At 37.6% G+C, this 14,237-nt stretch overlaps 1 protein-coding gene across 13 annotated transcripts in view; it reads right to left on the reverse strand.

Annotated features, from left to right (window-relative positions):
* MAGI2 (membrane associated guanylate kinase, WW and PDZ domain containing 2) overlaps nucleotides 1–14,237 on the reverse strand; it is a 727,751-nt gene that overhangs the window by 31,275 nt on the left and 682,239 nt on the right. For all 13 annotated transcript variants that reach the window (XM_048300656.1, XM_048300645.1, XM_048300648.1 and 10 more), the window contains 2 exons: nucleotides 11,784–12,024; nucleotides 10,441–10,584 (listed from right to left, as the gene is read on the reverse strand). In XM_048300656.1, coding sequence (XP_048156613.1) covers nucleotides 10,441–10,584; nucleotides 11,784–12,024 — 385 coding nt within the window. The remainder of the gene's footprint in view (nucleotides 1–10,440; nucleotides 10,585–11,783; nucleotides 12,025–14,237) is intronic.

Below are 14,237 nucleotides of genomic sequence, written 5' to 3' on the forward strand. Positions count from 1 at the left end.
ATCCAAAGTTGCATCCATGCAGCAAAAGAGAAAAGAACATAAACCCTGACAAGATAAAGATAAAACCACAAAAAAATTTTGAGGAGGAAAAATGCTGAAATGTCAGATCTAGGAAGGTATTTTCAAGCATACCAGAGGAACAGAGTCTGTCAGATCTCAAAAGATAATTTGGGCACAAGGTAGAAAAGACTGCAGAAAACAGATTAATTCTTTGCATCAATGTTCACTGAAGAGGAGGGCAGCAAAACTCCTGCAGAGGGTCTGGTCACTGCAGGGTTGAGTGAGGAACTGACTCCAACAGCAGGGTCAGTGGCAAAGATTTTATAACAGACTGATGAAATGGATAGTGAGAAACCACCAGAAGTAGATTACTTTTATCCTCAGTTCTAAAGGAATTTGGATATGAAGCTGCTTCAACTAGTAGCTGTAGGATATAATCTACTGCTTAAATCAGTAAATTGCTGAATTTCAAAGGAATGGGAAGTGGCAAGTGTGACACCAGTCTTTAAGAATGGTCTTGGAAAGTAACCAAGCGAGTCTCATGTTCAATTGAGCAGATGGAAGGAAGCAATAAGGATGGTGAGGCTTAGCTGGCACATGGATAATGATGATATAGTGGGAAAGGGTCAGTGTGGCTATTGTAGAGGGAAGCCATTCCTCACATATCTATTGCAGGTCACTGCAGCTCTCAATGACTATATATATAAATGAGATCTGGTTAGTATACTGACATTTTCAGAAAGCTTTTAATAGTAAAGTCTTCAATAGAGGCTCTGGTGTGGGATGAAAAAGAATAGGGTCTTCTAGGCAGGAGATTAAATTCTAGGAAAAAAATGCTTTAAATAAGTGGTCAATTTTCACAATCAAAAGACTTTACCACAGTGATTATTCTGTTCAGCATACTTGTAAATGGTGTGGGGAAGAGGTGATAGGATTTGCAGACAACACATTACCATGCAGTATAATCAAATCTAAAGTTAAAAGCTCTAAAAAGAGATGGCACAATTCTGTGCGCTGAAGCAGCGTTTGAAGTCCAGTGGTGCTGAGTGCTAAGCACCAAGTATAGTACATGTGGAAAACTGCCTACACCATCACTCTAAGTCAGCCATCATCCCTGAAGAGACAGATCCCACAGTCCTTGTGCTTAGCTCACTAAGCTGAAAATGTCAGCACAGCCAAAAAGCCAAACAGAATACCAACTGTTAGAGGCAGAGTGAAGAGCAGAGGAGAAGCCACGGCTGTGTCATTTAGGAACACCAATATCCTGAAAACTGTGGATTGTTCTGGTGCTTCCACATCCAAATGAATGTGATACATTAAGAAATGGTTTGGAAGAGGCCAATGAGGCTGGTCAGGGGTAAAGAACAGCTCCCTTTTGATGCAAGATGAAATAGACTGGTAAGGTTCCGTGGGAAAAAGATGGATATGATATAGGTCAGTAGAATAAAGAATGATATGGAGAATGATGAAGTAAGGTTATTATATTGTAACTACAAACAAAAAAAAGGTTTTTTTTTTCAAACAATGCAAGCATTTAAACTTGGAATCCACTGGCATAGGGTATCTGGAATGTCAAAAGCATGAGTGCATTCAAATAAATGGCTAAAAAATAGTCCCAATACTGAGTTCTAACATAGAAAAATCTATAAACTTCTGGCTGCCAGGGTGTTGGATGTTATACGCAGTGAAGAATCATTTCATTCTTGTCCTACATTCCTTTTCTAAGCATCTTTTACTTGTCCTTGGAGTGAGGATACTAGGCTGGTGGGCCATAGGAATGGGCCTCATATCTTTATCCTTTTACTGTCAGAGATGACCTCTCCCAATTTCAACTTGACGTGGTTTGGGAAAACACAGAAGAGAAGTTGATGCCTGTGTCACTCCTGTTGCTGGACAACATGTTTTAGTTAACAGAGCAGCATCATGTGGTGTGCTCATTTTTTTTCTAACACTCTTAATTTTTAAGTTAGGGTTAATTAATTTTTTAGACTTGAAAACCTTCATAAATATGCTATAAACCCCAGATTTAAATACCATGCTTGCCTGCCAACTAAGTATTTTAGTCTTAAAATTTAATACTAAACTATTTTTATCAAGATTATTAACTTGTTTTTTTTTCACAGCTGGCTTGAAAGATTTTGCTACTAGGCATAAAGGATGCTTTGAATGTGCCAACCTGAATACATTTTGCAATACTTTGTTAATTAAGTGTGTGAGAGGAATACCTCTCCTTACCTTTCTGCAAACAAATTCTAAAAAACACACACAAATTTTTGGAGATATGCTGAATAATAGTTCACCTACAGTTAATTCGCTCTTGATTTATTAAGCTTTTTTACTGTCAAAATATATTCAGGATCCCCGAGGGCCTTAGTTTGCATTTCTTTGTTGTGCAGACAGTAGAATGTTGATCAGCTTTATGCCTGCATGTCAATATATTCTTCCATGAGTTCTGCCAATTACACTAACCCAGCACTGAGCTCCTCTTGCCACAGGCTGGCATCCAGCTCATACTCTTGAGTATCCCAGTTGAATTCTCTGAGTTCAGATCAATCACACCTAGTCTTACTACAAGTGAGGTTGGACAGTGATGTATGTAGTAGGGAATTGGAGTGTGAATTAGATTACCCCAAAGGGACATGCAATTCGGTGGGAAAGTATAGCTAACATCTTCCTGTGCTGTTCAGATGGATCACAAATCACAGAATAAATGGATGGGACTAAGAATATCTTTGTCTTTTTGTTCCATTGTAATGACAATGTTGACATTCACTGAATGCTTATCATGAAGGTAAGATTTATATTACTGCATAAAGAAAGCCAGGTATGCTGCAGGTTTTAAGAGTAAGTGATGCTTAGTAGAAAAGATGGGCTACTTGACTGGCATGAATCACTCCGTGGGCATTTGTCTTCCAGATGGGCGCACAAGACCTAAGTCAAGCTGCTGCTGGTGGAGCACTGTATGCTCCTGGAATGTACTTCTGCCCCTGATGTGTGGGATTATTCCAAATATTAGTGACTTTTCAGTGTGGTTTCTGACAGCCTTCTCAAGCCCTCACTCACATCAAGGGTTCAGCAGCTGAATCCTTACTGTGCCTAGCACACCATGTGGAGAAGACCTTTTTTGGCTCTTAGGACCTATAACTGCTCCTTCTACCTTTGTGTTTGCTGTGACTAGAGGAAACTTGCAAGAGGCTTTCCAACAGTAATATCCACTTTCCTCCAATATTCTGAACATAAGACTTCACTGTTTTTTAGGACCTGGAGAACCTGGGGATTTTAATGAGTCATTGAGCAGTATGTCAGTCTTGTGCTTTCTTTTCAATCCAAAATAGGATTCCAAAGTTTGCTATAGCAGAAATTAAAGATCAAGCATTCCCTTGCTGCAGCTTTCTTGATTGGATAAAGAAATGTCTGTATCTGTCACCTACTCTTTACTGTGTGACAACCCTTTCTCTCTTATTTTTAACGCATTTTGCTCTAATCACCCTCAAGCTGAGCTGAGCTACTTCTTGCTAACTGTACTTACTGATTGCAACCTTAGGTGTTTTCCACTGCAGACTGTAGGAAATCATCCTTTAATGTGGGGCTAATCACTGATGGAGCATCCCAAATAGATGCTCTGTTCTTCATTAACAAGAAATCTTGGAGAGGCTCTATGCTAGTGCAGAGTCAGTGCAGATTGTGGGGTCTGCATGGCCAAGTGCTCTCAAGGGTTTCCATTTACTGTAGAGTAAGAAATTGTACATTCTTCCTTTTGAGCTTTGATTTGATGGTCACTGACAGAAAACAATCAGTCCTGTTGATCAGTGCTTTTTCATATTTACCCATTTTCCATATTCCTTTAGCAACAGGGCTACAAACAGCTGAGATAACCCTGTAAAGACTTTGTCCTGGAGGGACAGAAGAAACACAACAATAATGCATGGAGACCAGAATCACAAAGATTAGAAGGTTCCTCTGTGTGAGATTGCAGGAACTGCATGTGGTTTCTGGTACAAAATTTGCTTGGGCAGTGGGAATCTCACAAGACATTACATGGCATCCCAGCCATTTCTGTTGGATTTTGTTATCTCTGGGATGCAAGACAACAGCAACTAAAAAATAATTTTTAAAAAGAATAAGGATATTTTGCATGTTTATATGGACTTAAAATAAGCGTCTATGGAAGCTGTATTACGTCCAAGCCCCAGAAAGGGAATGATTCCTTATTTGGTGGAAACAGACAACTGATCTATTAAGAACCTAGAAATCAAGGGCTGCAAAAAAGAGATACAGTGATTAAGTGACTAGATGAACACCAAGCTAAATGTGTGCAATACATTAGCAATAATGAAAAGTGAAATGGAAAAAAATAACGATGAAAACAAGAGAGAGATTTCTGTTTTGCAGAAGTCCACTGAACCCAGAACAACGTAATTGATTTCGGGGTGCCCTGACTTGAGATGTTTGGAAATGTCATACTTCAGGGAGACAGGTTCATGTTACCTTGTTAAATTCCACAGTTATACAGCATTTACAGAGCCCAGATGTCTACATACTACCTGCTCCTTTGAGAAGCCTGAAGCATCTTAATGGTAATGAATTTATTCTGTGAGACATAGTTAGCAATAGCCAACTATCACATGCCACTCTACCGTTCAGAAGCCTGGACTCCAGACTTTTCCAAGGGGAATTAAAATAATGTCTCTTATGGCTCAAGAGAGGGATTTAATACCAGATTACAAGTCTCATAGGCACTCTGTCACTCTTTTGCACATATGATTTAGGACACATACAAAGGGGAAAATGTCAATTTTGAATGTTGTTGAATCCTCATACATGGGTTTTGACAGTAGTTTTAAATGCAGTACTTACGTCCTCCCTGATTTGAAACTTTAGTTCTGTTTCCTTCCAAATAAGAGACAGACTCTCTCTTTCTGCCTGCCTTTTTTGGCCCCTGGTTCTTGAACAGCCAACTCTCCCCTTCTGCTAGGAATAATTCTTGGTGTGGGTGGATGAAGGTTTCTGAACAACCTTCATAAGATTAGTGTGAGCTTTATTATTATGGGAAATTATTAAATACACAAACTGTGCTGGTTTGCAGAATGCCATGAACCTGACCACAGCATAGATTGCTTACTGGTGAGAGCATCACTGTGCTGGTCACTCGGCAAGCTGGAACAACCAAGCAAGGCCACGCAGACTCTTATGCAACAACACAGAAGCTCATAATTGACACTGTAGGAGCCTCCTGTCCATTGTGCCTGGTTTTATCTCCCGCTGTGTACAACTCAAACAAAAAGAGGGATGAAAGCCAGAGAAAAGCAACAAACAGGAAAAAAGACTGAAGAGTCAAAGCAGGACTGCAGAGCATGAAAGATATGGAATTCTGCTGTGCCTGGATTTCAGATGTCTGTCCTGCAAAAATATAAGAAAAATCTATAATAAAATGAGAAAAATAATGTAGTATAAGGAGATATGAGGAAGCTGGAGATAGGGCTAAATGGTGCATGAGGGCTGAGAAAAATGAGTTGACAAGACAATGAAACGAGAGATGTCAGAGATGAGATGTATGGCTTTTGTGGAAGATGTGAAAAAAAGGATGTAACTCACAGAGCGACAAAATGACATAGATGTACATTGCCTATAAAAAAGCACATTTCACCCTCATTCTTCAAGAATTTCATGTTATTCTGTACCTTTGCAGCCCTCAGCCACAGGCTCTTTGTTTGACACTGGTTTCAATAAACATGTTGGCTGCTGGAGATACCATTCAAGGCAATAAGACATCTGTTGATCATATCTCATGTCTAGCAAACACTACGACCATGCTTACCAATTCTCCTGAGAACAGTAAGGAACTTACCCCTTCCTTCTAAGATAGGAAGGGATAGAGATCTGCAAGCAGAGCTCTGCTGATCATTGTCCTCGACATGAGGCAAAAATAAAATATAAGTTAGCATGAGCCTTATCTAAATAGGCCTGTAAAATTGTTTCCAGCAATGTCTGAATCTTCAAAGGCTGTGGGGACTGTGCTCCGCATTGTGTGTGTTGTGTCCCTTGTCTCTGGTGACAGATTCAACTCAATATGACTGTCACTGACAGTGTGTGAGCCATGTTCTCACCCTACTCTGAGACTGAGCCTTGCAGCTTTATTCTTAATATTGCCATCACCAACTAGTTTCAATGTTTTTCCCTGATGTTAGGACTGCTTAAGAAATGGAATCATGATATGCTCAGACCTCTGCCAGTCTGGGAAAAAGTATCAAAGGCACTAATAATTCTCTTAACTTTTTTCATGGTTATTTTAATATGTCCTTGTCTCATGGAGCACAGACATAGATAGGTTTTTCAGAATTCACCGTTGGAGCTTGCTCTCTGCTCAGCTGTCAGAATGAAGTCAGTGTTTACATATATTAGATACATTTTATATATCTATATAAAATACACTATCAGTATGTAATTCCAGCGTAGTGATGAGGTTCTCCCTTACAGCAGTCTCCTATGAGGAGCTACCATATATCTTATCCATAAATTGCAGTAAAATCTTGCCACAGTTAATTGTGGTGTATGACCTGACATATGATTTCATGTGAAGCTGCACTTATGGCTGTGGGTCTCCAACACTGGTTGAGAATAGTTTAACAACTATGTGGGCAGAGGATGCATGTGAAGAATCAGTTTCCTGTAAACCTCTGGGTCCTTTGATGGGCATTTCCTTCCCATGTCTAGTGATAGATGAATCCAAGTTAAACTAAGATCTATGCCTGGGCTTTCTGCAGAGTCTATGGGCTCAAATCAAAGTCTCAGTGCATGTGAAGGTGCCATGACTGAGTGTAACAAGACCATGAATGTTTTAAAACTGCTTTTAAGGGAATAATTTGTTGAACCTCAAGACTTAATGCAGTGTCTATCTAGGCTGGCAGAAAGGGATCCCCAAGTACAAGAGCAATATGCTGGGAAAACTGATGAACTCTGCATGACATCAACTCACTGCTCTTCCACCTTTCCAGTTCCCAGAAGAATTCTGCAGAAAATCAAAGTAGAAAGCTTCATCTGTCATGAAGTGCAATTAAAGACTATTTTAGATCTTGTAATCCTAAATTGGGTTGCTCCTTGGTGAATTTGTTTCCAAAAAAACCACAACATGCCTAGCATGCCATCCCCAGTGGGAAGGGAGACCAGAACTTATGATTGGAAATGGTGATGTGGTAATGAACTTCATTAAACTTTTTTCCCTCTTACATCAATATCTACAAATTCAGACAGTTTTGGCAGGACCAGTGGAAGATCATCATTCTTGGTTTTTTTCTATGAGTCTGTTCTGTGTCTGCTCACAAGTCTCACTGAAGTTCATAAAAGCCTGAAGATCGATCTGAAATTTTCATGAGGATGTCCTGATTTTGATGTCACTTTCTTCATCTTGTTTCATCATTGCTTTCTTGTTCAATTTCTCTTTGCTCCTATTATTGGCATATTGTACTCCTTCTGTACCTACCTTCTTCAGTTATGGATCTATTCTTTTCTCTTTTACAAGAGATAGCTCTATTCCAGTTCTTTATTTACATCTGTTTTCCTATAATCACAGCTTTTACTTTAATAAACTCTGCATCTGTAATGCCTAACACTTTTACATGTATTTAGACCTTAGAATCTTTTGAATTTGTGGTGGTAGACTCCCAGATTTTTTAACACATGTCCGGGTGGAATACAGCTGTTGGGACTCATCCCATCACTGTGGTTTTTCAATGCCCACTAACAGAGTAAACATACAGACTTTGGCTTCCCTACCTGGAGCTGTTTTTAATTTGAGATTTCATTTCTTCAATTATACAATTTTATAAACCCACTAATATAGCTTCAGTTCTATTAGTTTAAGGTAATTATTTTATTTCTGTAAAATAAATTTATATCAATAAAGCTTTATATCAATATGAATGAGTCTCTATCAGGTCTTTTGCTAGCTGTGCATAGATTGAACACAAAATGTTATTTGTGGAATATGTTTGCTTATTACACCTAAGTGCTCTACAGGTAACATGTTTCGTTATATGATCTATTTTTTGCAACAACTTAGCTGGTTTTATTTTTCTTTTCTTGGTTTCGTGAGTTAGAATAGCAATGGAGCTATGTGCAGTATTTCTTTTTATAAGCATGATCTGCACCTTGTGTTATCTGCTTCAATGTTTCTCTGTAAAGCTTCAGTTAAATTAAAGAAGGCTGTTCATGGAGGAGGAAAAGGAAGCAAAACAATAATGGAGACAAGTAGGTCATGAGAAGGACTCTTAGCTGGAAAGTGTTCAGATAACATCCTACCACAAAAGCGTGGTTTGCTATCCCCAGTGCTGAAAGCCTACGATCAGAGAATCGTGTCTTTAATGATGATGGTAGCTAAAGCAAGAAGCACTGCCCTGATTTTTTCATGTTTTGCTGTAGAGATGCACCTGTGAAACAGAGAGATGGAGACATGCCACAAGCAGCTTGGTGTTCCCAGCCAAGAAGTGTGAATGAACCTGTATTGTTAACAGCTGATGTAAGCTTAGGAAAGGAGATGTGGATACAGAACTCTGCTTCCTTTGCCCATCTTCCTATGTAATATACTTCTTTCAATGTGTTTTTTTCTATTTTTGTTTTGAAGCTGTTTCTTGAGCTTCTGCTGTACATCAGTCACAGGTCACTGAATATAAGAATCTTTCATGTTCCAAACCCATTTGTCAGGTTAAAATGTCTGTTAAGCAGGAGAATAAAAGAGAAGACTCAGTGACAAGGATTCATGGTAGAACTGGTTCCAAAGAATGATGCTTTTAAAAGGGAGAAAAAAACCCAATTACAACTATCTGGCCAGAATAATAACATATTGTGGCCACTACAGTGAAAAAGCTTTAAACCAAGTTATTTTAGAAACTGTACTAGCAGTATTCATTAAAACAGAACTTTTCCTAATGCAACTGAAAAAATCCCCTCATATTCATGTTAAATACTTTCTATATTTTGGCTAAATACAGAGTGGATAGTCTAACTTCATTCCTTAGTACCAGTTTGTTTAAATGATGCACAGATTTTAGTGTTCATTTTCTACCTAATACAGGTTTTTACTTGAAATTAATCCTCTTCAAAGGTGTTCTTCTTTTATTTTTTTCTGTATTCTTAGCCATATGTCTCCAAATACGTGACTCCAGAGCTTATTAAAAGCACAACTTTTTCTCCATCTTTAATCACATTATAGCTACTAATGTACATCTTGCATATGGCTTCTCATTAAGAGCAACTGACAATGATAATGCTACAGTAAAGGAAAGAATAAAGACCAGAGAAGATATTCTTAACCTAAAGTCTGTCTGCAGCACAAAATCACCTATATTTCACACAAAAAATGCAGTGGGAGTATTTCTCAGTTATCAGTTGCCTGCCTGACTGCCCCACTGGCTTTCCTGACACAGCGACTACTTCTGCCACTGCTGCCAGTGCCAGGGGCTTGCACTTCATGATACAACTGAGGACTGACTGAATTTTGTAATTCCACAAAGTGGCCAAGTGAAGAGTCATTTGAAGCACAGCAAAATTCCTGAGTTATACACAGAAAGACAGTGCTCTTTCAGTAAGACATCAAATTTGATCAGATTGTTAAGACTGTGAAACAGAATATGTGTAAGAACCACAACATTTTTAGAATCTGCTCTTATCACTGTACAGCCCACAATTTTCATTGCCCATCTTTAAAGTTAAATATAGATTTAACACGACTGCTCTAATTAGATATAAAACTTTTTATGTTGATTCTTGGTAGTCTTGCCTATGTTCTTTCCTCCTCCTTTTTGTGTACTCATAATTCTACAAAGTATCAGCAAGCCCGATTGTGTTTATACCTTGTCTTTATCACAACTGGACAGATTAAATGCCTCTGATTAGGTTATTTTTCCTACATAGAGTGTGTGTTTGCTTTTTTTTTTAATCACGATCCCTACAGACAAGATTGAATAAGACCAATAAAGAAATTTAGCAAACACTACAAAGGCAACTTGCTTAAATTAATAAAATAATACAGATGAGGTCTTAGGTTTCATAGTTGTCTAATACATGTCATATAGTTATCACTTTGCTTTCGTGATTAGAGACCCAAATGTTAATTATGCTATTATTATCTAAGAAACATCAAACTTTGGCTGAGATTTTTAAGTTGCTTAGATAAGAGTGAAAATAATAATGACAAGTATTTCTAATAAGGCAAAGTTATTATCAACAAGAAGTAATAAACTTATTTGCAAAGAAACTACACAGATCTGCTATATATATCAACTAATTTCTTGAACTCCTCCAGAATGAGTTTATTTTTTAAGAGGTATTTGGCACTTTTTCTTTAAAACCTGATCAGAAGTGAAAAAAAAGCTTTCTCTTTGACCCCATCACTAGACATATCTGTAAATGTCGAAAAAAAATGTCACAATGCATTTTACTCACCCTCATCCTTCCATTTCTTATTGCTGGTCCATCTTCTGCTAACCTCAACACATACAAATCCATTTTGTACTCTCTTCCTCCTCGAATACTAAAACCAAACCCTTTGGCTCCTTTCTCCAAATCAACGGTGAAATAATCAAAGTCCTGTACAGACAAATACAAAATGAAAGACAATTAACTGTATGAACATTGTGGTATGCATTCAAGGAAACTTTAAAATAAATCTCTTCAAATATGTATTGATCCACTTGATATAAGCAAAGCTCCATAGCAGGGTCTGTGTAGCTTCTGATCCATTGTCAGCCAAGAGTGCAAGATCCATGGGAGCAGGAGAAAATCAAGAGCAAGCTTGGGTTGTGCAGTTTAGAGAATTAAACTGGAGATGCTGAGAAACACCCAGTCCAAGTATCTCTCTAGATGCTAAGAAGCATCTTGTAAGGTATGCACATGGGGACAGGGATTTGCTACTTAGATACTGAAATGCACCATATTTTCATGGGGTTCTCTGGATCCATTTAGGAATTTCAGTATTTTTCTTGATATAGTTTATGTGTCTGGTTGTGAAAATATGGACGTACAAACCACCTATACATGGTTCCAGCATATAGTGTCCAGAAGTTTACATTCTCTTATTTAATACTTTTTGACCTCTGTTTTTCCTGCCTGTATGTAAGGAGAAAGGAAGGTTTTTTTCAAAGTCTGAACTTTGAGCTAAATCCTCAACCTTCAAAACTATTAGTAAATATCTGTCATCAGGAGGAGTCTTGTCCAAGGTACCATAACTCTTCATCTAACTCATCATCTCATCATCATTTGTCAGATCATGCTTGATGTCAAAGAAAGTAGTTGCATGGGCTAGTTTCTACTCATCCAGACTACTGCCAACAGAAATGTAATTTTATCAGTCAGGATTTTCAATCATTTATTTATTGATGCTGATTAGATAAAATCTTAATTTTCAAGAATGCTGTAGAAATGCACTCTGACCTCAGTATACCCGCCGTTTGATGACTATGTCCCAAGAATGAAAATATTCCTCTCCTGATGAAAAGGCTTTTTACGTTAGATTTTTTATTTCAACTCTCCAGTACCTTAAAAATGGCATTTATTTAAAATTATGGTTACACAATTATAAATGTAATGTTAATTTACCGATCACAGTTATACATTAATCTTAATGGTTTGGAAGTAATTTCCTCTACAGAGAAATAGTAACTCAGAGTAAAACCCATTAATGTGTCTTTTCCTTCCATAATATCATCTTCCTTACCAATATCCAAGACCTGTCCCTACAGACCCTGACGCCTTCTGTGTGGGAGTGCTCTGAGTGTGCCTGTTTGTACCTGGGGCTGCCTGTACTCGGACAGAGGGTACTGCCTGGTGTCGGGTGAGTGCTGCCTGTAGTCCATCAGGGGTGGCTGCCTGTAGTCAAGCGGCGGTGGCTGCTGGTAATCCATCACCGGGGGATGCCGGTAGTCCAGCGGGGGCTGCCGGTAGTCCGTGGAGGACTGCCTGTAGTCTGTAAACGGGGGCTGCCGGATGTCAGGCTTCACATCCTGCCTGGCTTTTACTTCTGACCTATAACTGAGGAAGGCACAGTGGCTTAGTTTCAGAGAGCAGCAAACCATTAAGAATATGCATTGCATGCAATACAGAGGAGTGAAAATGAGCTGCCTGGGTGGAAAATTGCATGAAACAAATTTTCACAGAGAAGCAAAAGTCTCAAGGGTAAAGAGTTGAGCCGTCCAAAAACAGTGAGCACTTTTAAAACATGGGCATAAGCAATTTTCCCTCAGGTCATACTACGCAATTTTCCAGCTTGTATCAGCGAGATCAGAACTAAACTCAAAGGGACAGGAACAGAAAAAGCATCTTGATTCCCACTTACCTTGCCTATTTGGAAGATGAAACTGTGTGTGGAAACACCCGCTATACTCACTACAAAATAATTCACTGAGTTTATAAAGTGCTTTTTTCCAGAATTAAAATTTCTATAGAATAAGTGGAATATGAGTGCAGTTTATATCCCCTTTCATTGACATGTGAGCTTATTAAGGTTAAATAAGGATAAATTCTTTGTCTTGGCTGTTATCTTTTAATGAAAGCTATTCTTTGATATAAAATCTGTTGATACAGTGTGTATTATTTTTATTATACACTCCCTATGATGCTATCTGGCTAAGAGCTATGGCAGTAAAGTCATGTCAGTAGTTATGCACAGAAATAACACAAGGTGAAAGGAAAAAAATTTGGTTATGAGGCATTAATAACAAGTAAAATATTATTTTAGCTGGTTACAGGAAGATGGAAACTAAAATTTGAAAGAAAATATGGCTTTCTGAGGTACAGTGACTAGTTATTTACTTTATGCAGATGGGAATCCCTTAGCACATGGAAATCAGCACATAATGGCATTTCACAGTTCAGGGTGAAGTAAAGAACATTTCTTATTGCAAACATCCATACCTCAGCCGTCTGGTGTACTAAAGAGGCACAAAGAAAGTCCTAAACTCTTTTAGCAAGGTAATTCTGTGATAGTGGTTTGGGTTGGATTTTAACAAAAATGTTCACATAGTGGATGTTCTTACACTATTCCCTAGGTGTCAAAGGAAAGACTTCTTTCTTGTACAGGAAATAGACATTTCAAACTTTGCTTTAATAATGGACTGGAAGTTTTTAGTCCAGCTAGTGAGCATGTCTGTACATGGACACATACAGATATAGAGACACATATATCCTGTGAAAGGGATTTTGAAATTTACTTAATGATTACAAAAATTACACTCTGAAAAAATGACAGCATTGTTTTTGATAATGTTGATTTACATATAAAAAAGTGATCTGAATCGAAATGTTTCAAAATGTCTGATATGTTTCAAAACTTCATTATTTTATTAGTATAGTTACAGTGACGTTATGGCAAATCTTCCTATACAATAATTTTAATAATCTGAATGTCTAACCAGACACAAAAATATCAGAACTACTTCCCTTTGAGTTTTCTGAGACAATTAAAATAGACTGCTGCCACGTGTTCTTTTAAAACCTGTACATGGCATCTGTAATAAGTCCTGCATGCATACATGCAATCCTCTTACTTTCTTTACTCAGTATCATGATCCTGTAAAAACAGGCTTACTGTGATACTGAGCCTTATTAATACTGGAAGTAAAAAAAAAAAGTTAATATTCCTAAGAGTTTTAAAATCTTATTTTGGTAAAGAAACCATGTATGTGGCTATGCAAACAATCTGTAATCTAGTTTATAAAATTTAATGAAAAATAATACTATATGAACTAGCGGTAGTTGACCTTTTTCTGAAATAAGAGTCATCTTTAGGCAGGTTCCCAATTAATGGCCACAGCTGCGTATCAGGAGATGATGTTTTTATTCACAGATGGAGGCACTGTAATTTTTGCCGAATATGTAAATAGTGACATGAGCAATTATAGATTACACTTTTCAGTAAAATTATTACAGAATTTCTTTCTGGAACTTTAATTAATATAATTTGCTGGTCCCATCTGAAAAATCTCAATTTAAAAGATATTTAATACTGACTTCCAACAGCACAGAATGAATTTTGTGAAAACTTTGTATTGAATTTTGTCAGTAACATATGTCTTCTAGGAGGTGATCACTTTTGGAAAAAGTACTCAGTGAATTATAAGGCAAAGTAATTTTCCTAATTACTCATTTAAAGAAAATAATTCTGAGTAAGCAAAAGTACTACATCTGTTAAGCAAGGAGAATTAGAGGGTATAGCATCTAAATCACAACTGAACTCAAGTATTTTC

This window comes from Corvus hawaiiensis, chromosome 4 (genome assembly GCF_020740725.1).
Source record: "Corvus hawaiiensis isolate bCorHaw1 chromosome 4, bCorHaw1.pri.cur, whole genome shotgun sequence".
Taxonomy (NCBI): Eukaryota; Metazoa; Chordata; class Aves; order Passeriformes; family Corvidae; genus Corvus; species Corvus hawaiiensis.